This window comes from Microtus pennsylvanicus, chromosome 2 (assembly GCF_037038515.1).
Source record: "Microtus pennsylvanicus isolate mMicPen1 chromosome 2, mMicPen1.hap1, whole genome shotgun sequence".
Classification (NCBI taxonomy): Eukaryota; Metazoa; Chordata; class Mammalia; order Rodentia; family Cricetidae; genus Microtus; species Microtus pennsylvanicus.
The window spans coordinates 9,129,734-9,148,524 of record NC_134580.1 but is presented as its reverse complement, the minus strand read 5'-3'; the positions used below and the strand labels follow the sequence as shown (position 1 = coordinate 9,148,524).

Below are 18,791 nucleotides of genomic sequence, written 5' to 3'. Positions count from 1 at the left end.
CCCAAATGTGTGTGGTTCAAAGTGAGGGATTCTCCCCACCTGAGCTGGATGTGGGGAATCAGGGAACAAAATTAAAATACAGGTGTGACAATGAAGGTCCTCTCTGCCTTTAACTTGAGGGCTGGCTGCAGATGAGCTCAAGAAAGAGGTTTCTACATAGCAATGTGGAGGCAGAACCATAGCTGTGGACAGGAGCTCTGCCCACCAGCAGGTACAGAGGAGGTGGGACTTCTAAGTGATCTCCCTGGGAGACAGGGACACAGAGCTAAATCCGGATCCTAGGGGCCCGCTACATATTAGATGCTGTTTTTCTTTCAGTTATGAGGCCCAGGCTGGTCTCAAATTTATGACAGTTTTACCCTTGGGCTCCAGTGTGCCGGATAACAGGTACCTGCCACCTCAGGTGGGCCGCTTGTGCCACATTCTCTAGGGATCCTGCAGATCCAGACAGAGCCGGCCCACCCACAAACCTCTCAGTTTAGTACGCATCACTGGCCCAGGTTGCAGGAGTAGGGGGTCTAGGAACAGCCACCCGGCATCTCAGAAAGGCTACAGGAGGAAAGCTGGCCAGAGCCGGTGGGGCTCATCCTGAGGTTCCCTTGGGCACAGTGATGCAGGTAGACATGGCTGATGGTGGGACACTGCTGTGTGCTCTGCTGGATAGAGAGGCACAGGGTCCTGTCGGCTTTGTCAGCCCCTCACTGTGTGCGTCCTCACGCACCGTTCGTTTTATCACAGCCAGTGAGGAAAATAAATGACATCAGTCTTGTACTGTGTGCTCCTGGGGGCAACTCCCTATTCACTTTGCCCTGCTTGGTTGGCTATAAACAAGTCACACACACACACACACACACACGGAAGAGGGTCCCACAGGACAGGAAGGCAGACACCACAGAAAGCCTCATCGGACTCTGCGAGTCAGATCTCCTTAGATGTTTCCCTCACCTCCATAGCCACAGGTGATGTTACCTCTCTGATCAGAACCTCCCAGAAGTAGAAAAGGAAGTAGTCCTCTTGACCTGCAAATCTCTCCCTTCCACTCTGCCCATGCTCCCCATCCACAGCCGAGCTGAGCACAGCAGCCCCAAGCCCTTCATATTAGCTGTCCCTTCAAAGCCGCCTCCCTTCCCAGATGCCTTTGGAGCCTGTTACAGGACTCCTGCTCACTTCCAACACCGATGACAGCCACTTTGACATTGCACTGACGGGGCAGTTGGAGTGGGAGGAGCAGGAGACGGTCACTTGTCCTTCACCCCTGAGGATGCTTGGGTCCATCCAAGTTCTGAGATGGGGAACTGGCATGGGAAGGGAAAGGTGACAGAGATGAGGCCCAGCCTGCAGCCTCAGAGCTCCTCCCCTACTGCTCTTGGGCACTTCCTCCCCAACAAACATGGTCCTGGCTCTCCACCATCCCCAGAGGGTCTACTAGGGGCCAACAAGGGAGTCAAGACCAGGGCTACTTTGCTTTTGCTCAATCCGGAGCAGGTGGGCAAGCCTGTGGCGTGTCTTTGCGGTCTCTGGAAGGCTAATTTCTCTCCGTCCTCACTCTCAGGGAGTGGGGCCTACAGAGAGGGCTGGGTACTGGGCCAGTCTTGGCTTCATCTCTCTGTCTTCCTCATTCTCCTTTGTACGTCCCCTCAGATAGGTGCCAGCATCCTCTGTGACAGAACATCCCCAAGTGTTATGTGACAATCTCCTCAGAATTGAAACATTCCCTCCAGGAGTGGCGTGGGGGGGGGGGGGGGCGGTCAGGTGTGGCGTGTGTGTGTGTATGGGGGGGGGTCTCCAGAGGTAAATAGAAAACATATGTTTGGAATAACAAGAACTTGAAAAGATTCCTGAGTCTCCTCTCCAGCAATGTAACAAAGAGCCAGAGTGCTGGGGGAGGGCACCCACAGCAGCAGAGCTGCAGACTTTCTCAGCCTGTGGCGCTGTCTGCAAGCTGTGCAGGGAGAGCCCCAGGGCCACAGCTCCTGTGAGTCGTCATCCATGTTGGGGTGAGCTTTGGTGATACAGCTGCTTCTGAGTTATCCCTTTCTAAGTAACCCCTCACCCCCACTCCTGTGAGTAACCCAAATAAAAACTTGTCCAAGTTGGACATCAGCGCAGTTGTTACTTTGGCATGTCGTAGGTTCCCTTTTTGGAATGATTAGGTGTGTGTGTGTGTGTGTGTGTGTGTGTGTGTGTGTGTGTATCATGTCTTCTTAGGAAAACTCTGCCACACAACACAAGAGAGGGCAACCAGTTGCCTTAGCCGAGACCAAGTACGGCAACAGTGTCCTCTGCATGGCCATCTTGGCTGAAGGTGGACAGAAGGGATGGAACCCAGGGCCAGGGCACAGACATACTTCTGAGAAAAGGCATTTTATTCCAGTGTGAGGGGAGGAATTCTAAAACCCATCAATCTCCATTGCCTAAGAGGTGTGAACCAGGGGCAGGTCACACTGGCCTCACTGGCTGAATTTGGCGTGCAGAAAAGGAGGGTGCGCACACTCAGGCCTTCCCACTCTTCCCCTGGGACACACGGGTCTCCGGGGGTGCCCTGCGGAACCACTCCGACCAGGAGCCATCATAAACAGCCACGTCAGGCTTGCCACAAAGATAGGCAGCCAGGGCAACATGGCAAGCCGTGACCCCCTTGCGACATGTGGCGATGAGGGGCTGGGAGAGGTCCACTTTTTTGTCCTGGAAAATGGCCCGCAGCTCCTCTGGGCTCTTCTCAAAGCCATCTTTAGTCAGGAAGTTCATGAAGGGCATGTTGACTGAGCCACGGATGTGACCTGAATCCAGTCCTTGAGTAGAAATAGAAGACATGAGTTAGGGGAGGCGTGAGAATGGGAAGTGGAGGACCTGGGGCCACACCAATAAAAGTGATGTCTTTGCTCTCTTAGCAGCTCAGTTTCTCGCCTGTTCTGCTTGTTTCCAACACTCAAGCTGTAAGAGCCACGACTGCAAACACTGCCATGCGACCTATCTTGATGGCTGTCCCAAGCCATCTCTGTGTGAGAGGACATCTGCATGCACCGCAGGCGCTACATCCGCATGCACCACAGGTGCTACATCCACATGCACCGCAGGCCCTTTTTCTAACTTTTCCCCTAACTTATGCAAATTGCCTCTGCTCTCTACCCCTCAGGTTTTCTCACCTGTGAAATGGGCTCAGTAGTACACACCTGTCTCCTGCGATTACTAGGTAGAGCAGGAGGAATGAATTCACATAGAAGCTACACACTGTGCTAACTTCTTTTTTTTTTTTTTTTGTGGTTTTTCGAGACAGGGTTTCTCTGTGGTTTTGGAGTCTGTCCTGGAACTAGCTCTTGTAGACCAGGCTGGTCTCGAACTCACAGAGATCCGCCTGCCTCTGCCTCCCGAGTGCTGGGATTAAAGGCGTGTGCCACCACCGCCCGGCACTGTGCTAACTTCTAAGGACATGGTGGTAAGAAACTGCCTGGCCCTCCTGTGCAACAGTTTGCAGGAGTACGGAAGCTGACTGGCTTTGTGAGTCAGTAAATAAATTTGCCTGTAAAGCTATTTCACAGGTAAAAACACTGAGGTGTGCTGACATAAAATGACTCGGCTAAAGACACAAAGAAAAACAGGCAGGCCAAGGGCCACGGCCCAGTCTTGGTGCTGCTGTGAGGCACGTAGTTGTGAAAAGAGAAGGGACCTGGTACCAGACACGTGTTCAGATCCTAGCTCTACCACTTACTACTCTGGTGTCTTTAAGTAAGTACTGTGACCTCTCTGCACCCCAGTTTCTCTCTAGGGAGTGAATGCCCCTGGGTGAGGATAAATGAACAAAGACAAATATTGAGCTGGGTGTGGTGGTGCACACCTTTAATCTCAGCACTCGGGAGACAGAGACAGAGGCAGGGGGATCTCTGTACGTTTGAGGCCAACCTGGTCTACAGAGTAAGTTCCAGGACAGCCGGGACTGTTATACAGAGAAACCCTGTTTCGAAAAACAAACAAAAAGGCCAATATTGAACCCTAATGATGCCTGCCCCATGCTGTGGCTCCCAATGCTGTGCTTCTCCTAGGTACAGGGGTTGTGCCATCCCCTCCACACAGCTCTGAAGCTACAGAGAGAGCAGGGCAGAGGAGGGGCAGGCCAGGGTCTGTTCTAGAACAGCATGAGTGGTGGGTATGCACGGTAACACACATCTGCAATCACTGCATGCTGGAGGCTGAGGCAGAAGGATCAATAGTCAGAAGCTAGCCTGGTCTATATAGTGAGTTACAGATCAGTCTGGGCTATAGAGTGAGACCTTGTTTGCAAAACACCAAACCAATAAAAGGGGAAGGCACTCTTGCAAACAAAAATGGGCCACTGGCTGTTAGCACCCAAAGGAACCATGCCTTATCAGTCCCTGCATGCCCGACCATATCTCTCTTCCCTGTGCACCCTGCACCCCTCCACAGACAACACTGAGAGTAAGGCCCATGCTAGAATTGCCTCCATCTCTTCAGGTTCCCCAAATCCCCACCACCTTTAAACTTGGACCACGGGGCAAGACAGAGACAGCATGGTGGGAAGCAGAGGACAGGGCTTTGATTGCTATGACGAAGTCACATCCCAGCACTGAGCAGCATCAGACAGACAGGAAGGCTTGCCCCCTGGGCCTCAGTCTCACTCCTGGACGTAAAAGGCTCCAGTGAACTCTGAGCACTGTGTGTACATGTTGGTCAATGAAACAATGTGGGAATCCTCTCATCTCAAAGAAGATTCTAGAATCACTAGCCCAAACAGTCCTCTGACTGAACACATGTTCCTGCTCGCAAAGGGCAGTGACCTCTAGAGATGTCTTCCCGCTGTGACCTGAAACCAGCTGTGTGTAACCCTGTCAGTGAGGAACAGTTGGCCTATGGACATCAACGGTCAGGTTACAGTAGTTTCCCACAGTCACTGGGGAGCAAGAGTATTTGCACTCGGGCCTCTGAGTGCTCTTTTCTTCTTGTCAATGACATGCCAGCTTTATTGTTTTCTTGAGTCTATAAAAGGGGCCTTGTCTGGGTAAGAATGAAGCCAGGGATGCTGGGAAGCCTTGGCTCCCAGCCTGAGGATGTAGCAGTGGCTACCTCTGCCAGAAAGGCTCAGGACCCATTTGGGGTTTTGTTGTTTTGTTTTGTTCCGTTTTGCTTTGGTAGGGGGGCAGCTTAAAGAGTGCATCCCTGTGAACATGTGCATGGAGGTGAGAGGACCACCCAGGCTAACGTTCCCCATTGGCCCATCCCCCTGGAATTTACTGTTTTAGCGAGGCCAGATGAAGTGAGCTCCAGAGATCTGTCTGTCTCTGCCTCCCTAGTGCTGGGCAAGCAGAGTCCCCAAGGTGGGCTCAGGGGATCTAACCCAGGTCCTTACACTCCCAAGGCAAGGACTTTACTCACTGAGCCCTCTCTCCAGCCTCTGCCTGGGGACTTTAAAGGCACAGAAGCCACAGTCCTGGGAACCCACAGGCGGGGCCAGAGAACTCTGGAACACTGCCAACAGGAGGAAGGGGCCTGCAGCAAGAAGCAAGCTGCCTGTCATCTCCCACCCCTGTTCAGTGGCATGCTTGCGGCCTCCCCTCCCCACAGCGAATCTGCCAGTGTTCAGGCAGCTTCTGGCAACCAGCACACCCAAAGCGGGTTCTCCACAGAACTGTATCTCCCTCATTCCTCACAAAGCTGAAGAGACTTTCCTCCTGGCTCTAATGAGAGTCAAAGGTTCAGAGAGAGGCAATAACTTCCCCAGGGACACACAGCAGAGGCACATGAATTCAAGTAGGACTCCAATGCCTATGTTTTTTAGTTACTCTGAGCTCCCCTAGAAAGGAAGGCTGAGGCAGGGGAATTACTGAGATAACTTCTTGTGTTCCTCAATTGCCTAAAAGTCTAGGAATTTGTGTTCCAGCTTTGGCTGAGGAGACTGAAGTCAGTAGGCACATTACGATCCCATAGGCCATGGTTGTTAGAGGCCAGGAAAACCTGTTTGGACCTTTCTTCACTCTCCCTACCCCCTCTTTATGTTTGCTCAGGCTCACCCCACCCTCCACAACAACCGCAGACAAGCCTCACTTTGGTGCCTGTAACCCTGAGTGGAGTGGGGCCAGGCCCTCAGCAAGCCTACTGAGGATGCCAGAAGTGACTGCAGCCGGGAGACTACAAATCAAAATGCTTAGTGTGGACCAACACCTCCCCCTCCCCCTCCTCATCCACGCCCATACCCGCACCTACTACTAGTTTTGTTTCACTCCCTTTGGGAACACTCAGAGTCAAGGCTTCCCCAACCCCCATGTATTATACCTGGACTTCTGAACCCACGGGAAACTCACTGAACCCATCTCAAGCAGCAGACCATGACCTTGGCAGTGTATACTTGTGTCCAGCAAACCCTCTAACAGAATGGGGCAAGTGGCCCATTCTCTTCTTGTCTAGATGCCCCTGGACTTTGCTCCGTGCCTTCCCCTCCAAAGAGCCCCTTCACCGGCTTGCCACGTGGAACAAAAGGCATGTGCATGTGGCGGGGCTGGGGACCTCTGCTTGTTTATGATTGCGAAATGTAAGGTCAAGCCGGGCTGAGTACCCTCCACATCAGAGCGCCCGAGTTGGAATGAGAACCCCGGCTCCCTGGCGCTCCAGGGCAATCAGAAGAGATAGGAAGTGATGGAGAACAGAGGCTCTGTAGAGTTCAACCAGGCCATCTCCCCTCTCCAAGCCTCGGTTTTCCTCATCTACAAAACGGTGGGAACGTTACACTTGGGTCCTGTGGCACTCATTTCTCCGTTTGCTTCTCGGCCCGCTGGGAAAGCTCCACAGCCAGCTTCCCCCTCCCTTCCCCCAGCACAAGTTCCAAGAAAAAAAAAAAACTCTGTGAGTCAAGACCAGAAGGGGCTGCAGGCATTCCATGTCCAGGGATCTCCGGAAAGTATTGAATGAGCATGAATCTTTCTCTCCCGACCTTTTTCCCAGAGCAAAGCAGGCGGGGATATCAAAGGCCTAGAGAAAGCAGGACTGAGGAGCTCTGGCCAGAACTGGATGTGTGGCCTTGACCTGCTCCTGCCTGTGTGCCTCAGCCTCCCTCTGTTCAGTGGGTGAAGGTTTAGTATTAAGACTGTAAAAACAGTGTTGCAGACTTCAGCTGACAGAAAGGAAGAGACATTTTGCAACAAGTTAGGCAAAATGTTACCCCGAGTTAAGTCATGCCCGGCAGGACTAAGAAAACTAAGAAAAGAGGTTGCTGGCTACCTGTCCTTTGTTCGGGAAAAGCAAGACCTGGCAGTTGCCTATGCTTAGAAGCCTCTAGAAACCAGCATTTCCTTTTTTGAGGCTTTTTCGGTCTTCTGAGCTGTGTAGACTCCTTTAGCCCTCCCTCCCCCAGCACTCACACAAAAGGGGGATCCAAAGGCTGTCTCTCTGGGAATACCTGGCACAAGAGGCTCCCCAGAACCCTACAAAGTAGTGGTGGGACTGAATGGGTTTACGTCTGGGTTTAGAGCCCTGGTTTAAAACAAATTAGTACTGGGTTCAAATCCCGGCTCTGCCATTTAACTGACCAAGTAGCAATATCCTGGCAGCTTGTCTTCCCGCCCAAGTTAGGGGTATTTCCCCATAACAATATCCCTGGCACACGCCAGGAGCTGCTGTAACAGCCCCACAGATGGGCTGCAGCTGCTGTTGAGGTATTAACAAAACTGCTTTCAAAACATTAGTCAGGGTACCAGAAGAGCCCAGGGAAGGTTCCTGTTGGTGTTTGAAAGGGTTTCTGAGATCTAGGGGGTGTGCGTGTATTTGTAGACTTCTGTACTGTCCTGCAAATGTTTGCTGTGGGTAGGATGTCCTTTGGTACATGTGGTGCATGTGGGAGAGTTGGTTCCTAGAAGTGGACAGGAGTGGACAGGCCACCAGTCACCTCTACTGATGCAGGTAGCTTGTTAGCACGGAGCTATGGGCACACTGGGCCTTCACATATCAGAGCTGTAAAAGCCTTCAAGGTTGGCTGTCCCCTTCCATTTTACAGATAGAAAGACGTCTACATGGAGGGGTTGAGGGTCCCAACTATTCTGATTCCCCATCCTCCTGTTGACAATCCTCCCCAAAGGCCACAGGGACACCTACCTACTATATCGGGCTCCGGTTCTGTACCCAGGTACCGTCCTTGGGCCCGAGAGTCCACCAGCTGGAACCTTTTAGACTGGAGGTTCTCCAGGACCTGCTCATAGGTCTTGAGCAGGGAGCGGTCCAGTGTGGCTTTGAAAACAGCTGGCTCTGGCCGTGAGGGCTCAGATGTCACCGGGTGGCCCTCCTTCACCCAGTTCCGGAAACCACCATTGAGCACTGATACAGTGCGGTGGCCAAATACACGGAACATCCACCATACTCTGGGTGCATAGAAGCTGCCCAGGTCGTCTCCATCGTACACCACCACGTGTGTGTCGTTGCTGATTCCCAGCCTTCCCACGTAGTCCCCAAAGTGGGCCTCACTGGGCAGCATCATCTCATAAGGCGAAGCCGTGTCCCGACATTCCTCTATATCAAAGAAGGACGCACCAGGCACGTGCCGTTCTTGATACTCTTTGCGGGCCTGGCGGGTCCCGGGAGAGTACCATGACGCGTCCAGCACCCGAAGGCCGGGCCCCAGGCTGCCAGACCGAATGGACTCAGCCAGCCACTTGGTGGAGACCAGCGCCCGGTAGAGCACTTGATGAACCATAGTGTCAGCTCTGAGTGTCACCTGGCGCGAGTGGGAACTGGGAAAGAGGCTTGGAGAGAACTGAGTGCAGTGGGCGGAGTCCGGGAGGTGGAGCTGTTGTCCCCACAACACTTTCCCGGCGTGCAATGGTAACTACACCCAGAGCTAGACTGGGGCGATTGTGGGATAGGGTTGCACATTCCCTAGGAAAAGCCTGCTCCGCCCCTCCCACTGCCCCAGCGCCCTCCCAGTCCCGTCCCAAGGAGAGCTGGTGGGCGTGGCCAAGAGCTTCCGCACGCTCTTACGGCAACAGCTGCTAGGAGGGGTTGGCTCAGGACCCTGTCTGCAAGAATTGGGAGAACAGGTAATAGGTAGCCCTTGGTAGCAGGTGGTAACAGGTGGCCCTTGGGCTTCGAGACCTTCTCCAGGGCGAATTGACCACTCGTCAGCCATTCTGTTTCTGTTCACAGCAGCCTGAGTTCTCTGGCTTCTAAAATGCCCAAGTCCAGTGAAGAGGTCCCAAGCACCCTGCCCTGCTTTCTCCACCAGTACCCTCCCCTGGGCCATAAGTGGCCCAGCTGGCGGCCCCATCTTGGGCGGCCAGCTGCATTCACTTGACCTGGAAGTTGCGCAGAAACTCGCTCTTGCGCTCCGAAGAAGCTGGCGGGTTCAAACCCGGAGCCGGGAGTGTCCCAAGTGGCCTGAACCATTACGCCGCTCCCATGAGGGGGGACTTATTGTGCAGACAGTTGGGACTTCGAGCAGCCTTTGTGCCTTCGCACTGGGACTCTGCTTGACCCTCCTGGTGTATAGTTTTCACAGCCACAGTGACTATTGGAGGTTCGGGATGACACTGGGGCAGTGCACAACCCGGCTGCATGGCGCTTGCGTCCCCCGCAGCCTGGGAGAATGGAAGGTGCAGCCAGCAGCGACTCAGAGTGGCTAAGGCAGTGGGCCGTGCCCAAGTCTCCTCCCTTTGGCTGGCCGCAGGTTGGTGGCGGAAGGAGGGGACCTCTGAGGGCGCGGGGAGGGGGTGGCATGGCGGAGTTGGGAACCCGGGAGCTCGGAACCCTGGTATCTGCTGCCCAACGCGTCCTATTTGCTTTTCTATGAGGGAGGGTGCTTTTCGGGGGTGCATAGCGTGGTACCATGCGGAAATGGAGGAGGGAACACAGTCTCTGAGAAGAGTTTCTAGGGCGCCCCTAATATGCCTTAAGGGGGGCTATCCACGGCTGCTTGTGACTGCCTGTAAGCTGGGGTGGGGTAAGAGTCAGTGGGTAGCAGTGGCTGGCGGGGGTTTGGGATGGGATGACCTGGGGCGTCCTGAGAAAGTAGGAACGTTTGAGAGAACCAACAAAACCATTCAGAGGGGCTGTGGTGAGAAGATCCAGTGTCCCCTAAGAGGAGAAAGTAGCGGAACACAGTCGAATGAAATTAAACTTTTCCCGGTCCCACCTGTGGTGGCACACCCTTAACGATCCTGCGGGACAGGGCTGAAACTTCTCCCAACAGGAGAAACAGGTAGATTCAGGAGGTGCCAGGTCGCCTGGTGGAGTAGTGACTAAGTTCAGACTTAAAGCCCACAGTGGTGGGAGCTACTTTGGTTTACCTGCTTGTCCTTGGAGCTTTATGCTTTTTTATTAATTGCCTTGGGCTTCAATGTTTACCACTTCGTTATAAATTTATATAAATGCCAATTGGCAAAATATCTGGAAATAGAGCATGGCTCTTGCAAAATGGCTGGACAACACTTCAATAGGCTTTTCTGTTCCTCTTGAATGCTTTTTTGGGCTCCCCTCCTCCCCTTTTTGAACACTGATCTTGCTCTGAAATACTGTCACAGTGTGTATTGTAAATATCGAAAAACTGCTTAGCATTTTCCCAGCATCCCCTGAGCCTTGCTTGAGCTTGACAGTGGAGAAGAGAATGTGCCAGGAGGGTCCAGGTGGGGAGATGCTCTAGTGGAGTGGCATTTCATTTTTATTTTAACAAATAAAGCTTGCCAGTTCAGAGAGTAAAACAGCCACACTGGCCAGCCTTACAGATCAGCCTTACAGACCAGGCCACAATAACACACACCTTTAAATCCCAGTAGCCATACTAGTTTGTCATAGAAACCAGGTGGTGCATGTCTTTAACCCCAGAATTAGAATTGTAAGACTAGTATGGATGGATGAAACAGACCACTAAAAGCTGGCCCAGAAAGTCTCCTTGAACATAAGAAATGGGGAAAACGGACCCTTCACTTTAGATTGTCTGAGTCCCCTTCATGGTGTGTTATATAGGTTCACACTAACCCTAGGATGGCCTGGTGCAGCCCTTTGTGGGAATTCTGGCCCGCCCAGCACAAAGGAACCTAGTCTCTTTGATTTCTGCCCCTCAGGAACACCCATTAGCCTAGCCTCTCTAACCCTCTTTTTGCCACCTGGGGTCCTTTGTGAGAATTGTCAATCAAACAGGGAGGCAGGGTCATATGACCTCAGACCTCTAAGGTCCCAGTTCCTGGAAGGTTTAAGAATCAATGTGCAGCTGTAGATCCAAGAACCATTTGTGAGAGTAAAGGAAGAAATAACGGATTGCCACTCCACTGCCCTAAGTGATCAAAGAAACTGTATATAAGGTATATGGTGATCCTTCTATATTTTTCTGTTTTGTTTTGTTTTTGAGACAGGGTTTCTCTGTATAGCCTTAACTGTCCTGGAACTCACTTTGTCTGTAGACCAGGCTGGCATTGAACTCACAGAGATCCTCCTGCCTCTGCCTCCTGAGTGCTGGGATTAAAGGCATGTGCCACCATCATCCAGCTTCTATACTCATTTTAAAATCTCATCAAGAGGTGGGTTTTGGAGTCTGGCATGGTGGTGTATGCTTGCAATTTCCCTTCTCTGGAAACAAGGCAGGAGGGGGATGATTTCGAGTTCCAGGATAGTTTGGATACAGAGTGAGACCCTGGAGGAATAGGCGCAGTACTGGGAAGATAGCTCCAATGGATCAAGTGCTTGCCTTGCAAGTACAAGGCCCCAGAGCCTGTATAAACAGCACAAGGCATGTTGCATGCCTATAATCCCAGCACTGGGGAAGGTGAGACAGGTAAAGTCCTGGGACTTGGTGACCAGCCAGCCAAGGTGAGTCCCAGGCCATAGAAAGACCCCGTCTCACAAATGAAATAAAATAAAATGACTGTTGTCAGCGAACCCATCCGACCTCTGAGAATGTCCTCTTCCCTGCACAACACACACATACACACACAGGTCTGAAGCTCCAGTAGAAGACCCATGATCCAGGAACACTCACATGAACAGCCTGTAGGCATCTGTGCTTACTTTGGAGGGCTCTCTGACTTCCAAACCAGAGTTGGGGAGGAAAATTCCCAAGAATGATGGGGGTAAAGGAGCGACTGTAGTTCACAGGGGGATTGTTCTACCAGCCTTGGCCTTCTTGCTCTCCTGCACCCCTACTAACATATCTAGCTGCATCCAAAACACTGGTACCGGTCCTTAGCGGGAGTCCATGTCTACCTCCTTACGCCGATTCCTAAGTCAAAATGTGCCTCTGCTTCCTCCAGGAAGTCCTTCCGTCTCCTCTCCCTCCCAGCAAGGCTGAAGTGGAGACTCCCTGGTGCTCACAGCTCACACTCCACTCCAGAATCCCTCACTTGCATCGTTGTCTGAGCTGCTCTGGGGCTACCAAAACAAAGGGTGCTCGATGCCCCCAGCATAGGGTCTAGGCTGGTATCCAAACCTCCCTCCCCTGCCCCCATGAGTGCACTGATTTCTGTTGTTTGTCTTTTACTTTTTTGTTCTGCTTTTTGAGATAGTCTTGCTGAGTAGCCCAGGTTGGTCTGGAACTTACTATGTAGACTAGGTTGGCCCTGAACTCTAGTCCTCCTACCTCAGTCTCCTGAGTACTGGTATTATAGAAGGTACAGCTGCCACACCAGGTGACACAAAGCACAGCTAGGAGCCTCAGTGGCTTTCAGGAAAAGGTGACAGTACCGGAATTCTTAACACTGATCCTCCAACAGTTTGGGGAGAGGCTGCTGTGCCAAGTGTTGTAATATCTGCGGATTAAATGGCACTGGGCTAAGGGTGAGTTCTGGTTATTGTTCCTATTGGACTCCTAGCACTGCTCAACGAATGAGTGAATTTGATTGGCTGTGAAGCTGGGCTACATCTTAGAGAAGGGCTGAAACTTCGGTCTTGTTTGCTTTACTTAAAGGCCAATTGGACCCGCCCCTGGCCCTACCCTACCCACCCTGCATGCTGGGCTAGGAATAGAGAGTGAGGGACGCACACCACCTTTCCCTGGCGCCCCATGGTCATAACGTCATTTGGAGCTGTGTGTTATTAAAGGTTTGACAGGGTAGTCACTGAGTGATAAAGCCTAATCCTGACTTCAACTTTCTGCATTCCTGGACTCTGCTCTGCCGGTGCTGAGGCTCCACCTCCGCCGATTAGCACACATGCCCCTGACAGCAGGCCAGTCTCTCGATTCTGTTATCTCCCCTGTCTTGCAGGCCCACAATTCGAGCATCTCGGAGGCCATGGCCGCCCCGCAGCTTTTCCGAGCGTTCGTGTCTGCTCAGTGGGTGGCGGAGGCTCTGAAGTCCCCGCGCGCCTCGCAGTCGCTGAAGTTACTGGACGCATCCTGGTACCTGCCCAAGCTGGGCCGCAACGCGCGACTCGAGTTCGAGGAGCGCCACATCCCCGGCGCCTCCTTCTTTGACATCGATCATTGCAGCGACCAAACGTCGCCGTACGATCACATGCTTCCTAGCGCCGCGCACTTCGCAGATTACGCGGGAAGCCTGGGCGTGGGCTCCACCACGCACGTCGTGATCTACGATGGCAGCGACCAGGGCCTCTACTCTGCTCCGCGGGTCTGGTGGATGTTCCGCGTCTTCGGCCACCACTCCGTGTCGCTGCTGGACGGCGGCTTCCGCCACTGGCTGAGCCAGAACCTGCCAATCAGCTCTGGCAAGAGTCACCCAGAGCCCGCGGAGTTCCACGCACAACTAGATCCCTCCTTCATCAAGACTCACGAGGACATCCTGGAGAACCTGGAGGCCCGGCGCTTCCAGGTGGTGGACGCCCGCGCAGCTGGCCGGTTCCGGGGCACCGAGCCAGAACCCCGAGATGGTAACACTCTGGGGGAAACGGCGGAGCAGGGCATGGGGACAGGCTGATGTGCGACCCTACACTGCCTAGCCTTGTGCTGGCCTTTCAAAGCATACAAAGTTGGGGAGAAGGGTTGGTTGCTGGGCGCTTCACCCTGAGCCTCTTGCTTCCGTCTTATAGTGGAGGCCACCACATTACCTCAGTTTTGGAACTCTGGGCAAAGGCTGACCACCTTGAGAATCCAGGGCGCCCCGTATGAGAGTGACAGCCCAGATAACTGTTGTGGTATGCTTGTGGGTGACCACTAGTAGGAAGAAGCCCCCACCTAGTTTAGGAAGGACCCAAGCTTGGTCCTGATGAGGTCTGGACTGCAGCTCAGGAGTTGATGGGGAAGCAGGATGTCTCCAACCAGGGTTGCTAAGAGATTCTGAGAGGGGAAGAAGTTGTGTCCCCCAAATTGAGTGGTTAGTGCCTCAGGAGAGGGCTAAGCCTACAGCCTGGACTTCTCCAGGAAAAGCCCTGTGTGGTGTGGGAAGGGACCCCACAAAGCAGAGAAGGTATGAGCCATGCTGGTATGAGCCTCTTAAAACTCTAAGGAGATATGTACCTGTAGCTTTCAGTACTTGTAGACACCATGTCCCTGCCCCCCCCCCTTTTTCTTTTTTCTTTTTTGTTTTTGGTTTTGTTTTTGTGAGACAGGGTTTCTCTGTGTAACGGTGCTAGTTATCCTGGAATTCACTTTGTAGAGCAGGCTGGCCTTGAACTCACTACGATCCACCTCCTTCTGCCTCTCGAGTGCTGGGATTAAAGGCTCCACATCTCTGGGTTTAAACAACCTCAGACAACAATTTTTCTTTTGTCTGTACGGAGAGTGTGCTGTTCCTTTCCCTGTCGTTATTACTGCGTGACACAGTGTAGCTACATAGTGTTTACAAACGCTAAGATAAAACGGATATTGAAGTAATCTAGAGATGGCTGCAGTGGCTCTTGGCTATAATCCCAACATGTGGAGGCTGAGGCAGGTGGATCATGAGTTTAAGGCCAGCCTGGGCTACACAGTGATTTCCAGATCAGCCTGGACTACAGAGTGAGACCCTGTTTCAAAACTCTGGGGTGAGAAAGAACCTAGAGATGTTTTCAATGTTAGGCAGGTGTGTGTAGATTACATGACAGGATGCCATTCATATGATTTGGTAATCTGGGGGTCCAGGCACCAGTTCTCCTGCAACTATGGAGCAATGCATACACTGCCATTGTGCAGGTGCGGGAAATAGCTCTGCAATGTCTGGCTGCTTTGCCAGAGGTCTCAGGAAAGAGCCCCCTCTGGATTCAGGCTCCTTGAATAACTTAACCACAGTGAGCAATCAGCTATTCCCCCACCATTTCTCCCCAGCCTGCTAGGGTACAGGAGCCAACCATGGCCCTGGAAGCTCTCCTATGCCCTCTCCGCTGTACTTTTCAAGTGCCCAGGCTCACGGTGCAGCACGACAATCAATACCTAGCCCTGAGTCCATGTCCCAGTGGTGTTTGGTGACTTCAGAGCCTCCTGCCACCTAGAGTCCTGCAGAACCATTCTGCTGTGCTGTGCTCCAAGCCTCGGAGACTGTGGGTGTACCCCACCCGTCTTGAACCTACTCAGACAGCAATTTCCCGTGGGCTAGCCTAGTGAGGGTGCCACCAAACTCAACCCCAGGGGAAGAGCAGCACAAGGCCTGTGCTGGTACAGGCTTGAGTTCAGAGCCCTGTCTCTGCTGGTACTTTCTGTGTAGAACCTGGCAGGTCACCCAGCTCCTCTAGATGGTGGCCTTTGAATGTATATGATGAGAGCAGTAAGCAGGAGGGACCATAACGGTGATGTCATGGTGTAAAAGAGCAAGCATACCTAAATGGTCCAGCTCAGGTGTTCACACTGCCCTCACGAGGTGGAGAGTGGCGTCATCAGCATGGACCTCTCGGCTCAGGCTCCTTCAGGGGTGTTTAGGGTGTCCTGCCATCACAATTACTCCCTGGGAATGGAAGGGGTGCTGAGAACCTAGCAGGCTAGTTAACCTGGCCCGGACTGCCAGGCAGGAAGGCTGCTTAGCCTGTATTTAAAGCATCCCCATTTTTACTCCGCAGCCCCAGACCTGGCCAAGCACACCTGCAATGGGCTCCCCAGTCCAGCAAGGCAGGGTGCATGTTTTGCTGGGTAAAGCTGAAGGTTTGAGGAAGCCCTGACTTGACTTATCTGTAACATCCTGACTCGGTAGCTTGCTCCTCCCAAGGCTGTGGGCCAGGCTGCACGGCATGACTTTTAGGAGGCCCACTTCATTGAGTATGACCAGCCTACCAAATCTTCTTGAAGCTCGGGAGTGCCGTCTCCCGCTCTCCTCTGAGGATAGAGACCAGCAGCTCGCACAGAGACCTGTCCCTTCTTGTACAGGGAAACCAAGGCAGAAGTTTCTCATAGCCTCGTTTCAGAATCCAGATGACCCCCCTGTGAGGTTCCATTTTAATAGGGGGTCTCAGGCCTCCTGTGAAAATGGGACATTGGTAACTTCTGACTGAAAGAAAGATAGAGACAAATGCACATTGGAGCTCTTGGGACTTCAGAGCCAGGGGTAAATGACACTCCAATTTAGTCCACACTTCTCTGGCTTTGCTGGAGTCCTCATCCATCAGACTGCTTTTTTTTTTTAAACAATCTCATGTAGCCCAGGTTGCCTTGCTATGTAACTTAGAATGACCTTAAATTTCTGGTCCTTCTGTCTTCACTCCCCAAGTGCTAGGATTATGGATAAGAATCACTAGAATTTTTTTTTAATATTTATTTATTTATTTATTATGTATACAATATTCTGTCTGTGTATATGTCTGCAGGCCAGAAGAGGGCACCAGACCTCATTACACATGGTTGTGAGCCACCATGTGGTTGCCGGGAATTGAACTCAGGACCTTTGGAAGAGCAGGCAATGCTCTTAACCACTGAGCCATCTCTCCAGCCCCCTAGAATTGGTTTTTGAGGTGCTGAGCGTGAAACCCAAGTCTTCATGCATGCTAGGCAGCCGCTCTACTAGCTGAGCCGCATCCTCAGCATCAAGACTGAATTCTTCTAAGAATGAAATCTGATTTCCCCTATGGCCAGACCAGAGTCCAAAGTCTTCTCCCAGGCACACTGAGGCATTCCTCCCTGTTGTCCAAGCCTTGGTGGCCATGATGTTTTGTGCCTATTCCAGGGTTTCTGGGTTCTTCCTGCCTTCTTCGCTCTCAGTCCCACTGTCAGACCCCCTAACAGGATGACATCAGCTCATCCTGGGAGAAGGCTCCACCTTTCCTAGGCACTGAGGCCTGCTTCCTGGCTGCACAGGCCCTGGGGTGGGTATCACTCTCCACCCACTGCTAGCTAGAGCACGCTACTCTGTGTGCCCTATTCTCCTAGGGTAAGGGTGACACTTATTTCTTTCCCATAGACTTTGGGTGGCACTAAAGGAGAAGATGCTGCTGGGGCGCGGAGGTGGGGGGAGTCCGGGCACTGCCCTGCACAAAGCAAGCATTCAGCCATGTCAGCTGTTTTGATGGCTATTGCTATTTGTATGCTATAGCCCTAGGGCATTTTTGTCATGCTAGCAATTATCTGGCTATTGCCTGTCTGCCCTGTACACCGCCTCTAGGCCCCCAGGTGCCCCAGGCCATAACTGGACAGAGGTCATGTGTATTGCTCTGCTGCCCACAGGTTCATGGTCAGGAAGCCCAGGGTCTTCCGCGGTCTTCTGCGGAGGTTCTGGTGGAGTCTAGTTCCAGGAGTCAAACTCTCGCCAGCAAATAGCCGAGTGTATCAACTTTGGATGTTACTTAGCTTGGCCGTCTATGTAGTGCGGGTACCTAGCACTGGTGGTTGGGATAAGATCAGACATTGGAGACACATTTGACATTCTGCTTGATGCCACAAATGCCAGCCACACTGGACATCATTCATACTGCCCTTCCATGCGTTCCTCTGTGCAGGCATCGAACCTGGCCATATCCCTGGCTCGGTAAACATCCCATTCACTGAATTCCTGACCAAGGAGGGGCTAGAGAAGAGCCCAGAGGAGATCCAACGCCTGTTCCAGGAGAAGAATGTAGACCTATCCAAGCCCTTGGTAGCCACATGTGGCTCCGGTGTCACCGCCTGCCATATAGCCCTGGGGGCCTTCCTGTGTGGCAAACCCGATGTGCCTGTCTATGATGGCTCCTGGGTAGAGTGGTACATGCGTGCCAGCCCTGAGCATATCATCTCTGAGGGCCGAGGGAAGACCCAGTGAAGCAGGCAGGACATAGTACGGCTCAGGTAACATCTGACCATTATGGTGCCAGCCTGGTGGCTCCAACTCTGCTTTGCCAAGAGTCCTTCCTCAGACAACTCAGGAGGTGTTTGGGGTGACATCCAAGAGACCAGGAATTCCAGTGACTCCTAGGCACCCAGTTGGAAGTAGCAAAGCAGGAGGTAGTAAGAGGGTACCCAGGGGAGGGAGGGAGGGAGAGAGGGAGGGAGGCCAGACAGTAGAACAGCCTGCATGGTGCTCAGTTGGGCCCCTCCCCAGCTTATCTCACTGTTGGAAAATAAAACGCCAAGCACAAAACCGGTGTGGCTGTGAGAATGTCTCAGTTTCATGAGGAGCAGGGGATTCCTGAACACCCAGCCAAGGTTGTTTTGGTGCCTCCCAGTCTGGAGGAACCATTGTTGCCTTCAAGTGATGCTGGGGCCCCAGAGACCCTGTTCCCTGTCATCTGTAATCCCAGAGTCCCCCTCTGTCTTCTGGGCTCTTCATTTGCATGTTATTTGCACGTGTGGGAATGAGAGGACATTCTCTGCTGTTCCTCAAACACCTCCACCTTGTTTCTCGAGACAGGGTTTCTCGTTGGTCAAGAACTCACCAAGTAGGCTAGCCTGGCCTGCCAGGGATTGACTTGCCTCTATCCTCTGCAGGGGTGGTTGCACACACCACCACACCTGACTTGTTTTACGTGGGTTCTGAGGGCTG

General features: G+C 52.6%; 2 protein-coding genes across 5 annotated transcripts; one reads left to right on the top strand and one right to left on the bottom strand.

The window, feature by feature from the left end:
* Positions 1 to 2,345: 2,345 nt before the first annotated feature.
* Positions 2,346 to 9,333, bottom strand: Tst (thiosulfate sulfurtransferase). Its single transcript, XM_075959981.1, has 2 exons — positions 8,098 to 9,333; positions 2,346 to 2,792 (listed from the first exon to the last, which is right to left on the bottom strand). The coding sequence occupies exons 1-2, from the start codon at positions 8,690 to 8,692 to the stop codon at positions 2,494 to 2,496; spliced, it is 894 nt and encodes a 297-aa protein (XP_075816096.1). The 5' UTR covers positions 8,693 to 9,333; the 3' UTR covers positions 2,346 to 2,493.
* Positions 9,011 to 18,385, top strand: Mpst (mercaptopyruvate sulfurtransferase). Of its 4 annotated transcripts, none has more exons than XM_075959978.1 (3): positions 9,011 to 9,035; positions 13,188 to 13,809; positions 17,773 to 18,220. In XM_075959978.1, the coding sequence occupies exons 2-3, from the start codon at positions 13,215 to 13,217 to the stop codon at positions 18,069 to 18,071; spliced, it is 894 nt and encodes a 297-aa protein (XP_075816093.1). In that variant the 5' UTR covers positions 9,011 to 9,035; positions 13,188 to 13,214; the 3' UTR covers positions 18,072 to 18,220. The 4 variants fall into 4 exon arrangements, with proteins under 4 accessions (XP_075816093.1, XP_075816091.1, XP_075816092.1 ...); XM_075959976.1 differs by lacking the exon at positions 9,011 to 9,035 and adding an exon at positions 9,551 to 9,661 and having other exon boundaries at positions 17,773 to 18,385; XM_075959977.1 differs by lacking the exon at positions 9,011 to 9,035 and adding an exon at positions 9,685 to 9,745.
* The last annotated feature ends 406 nt before the right edge of the window (positions 18,386 to 18,791 follow it).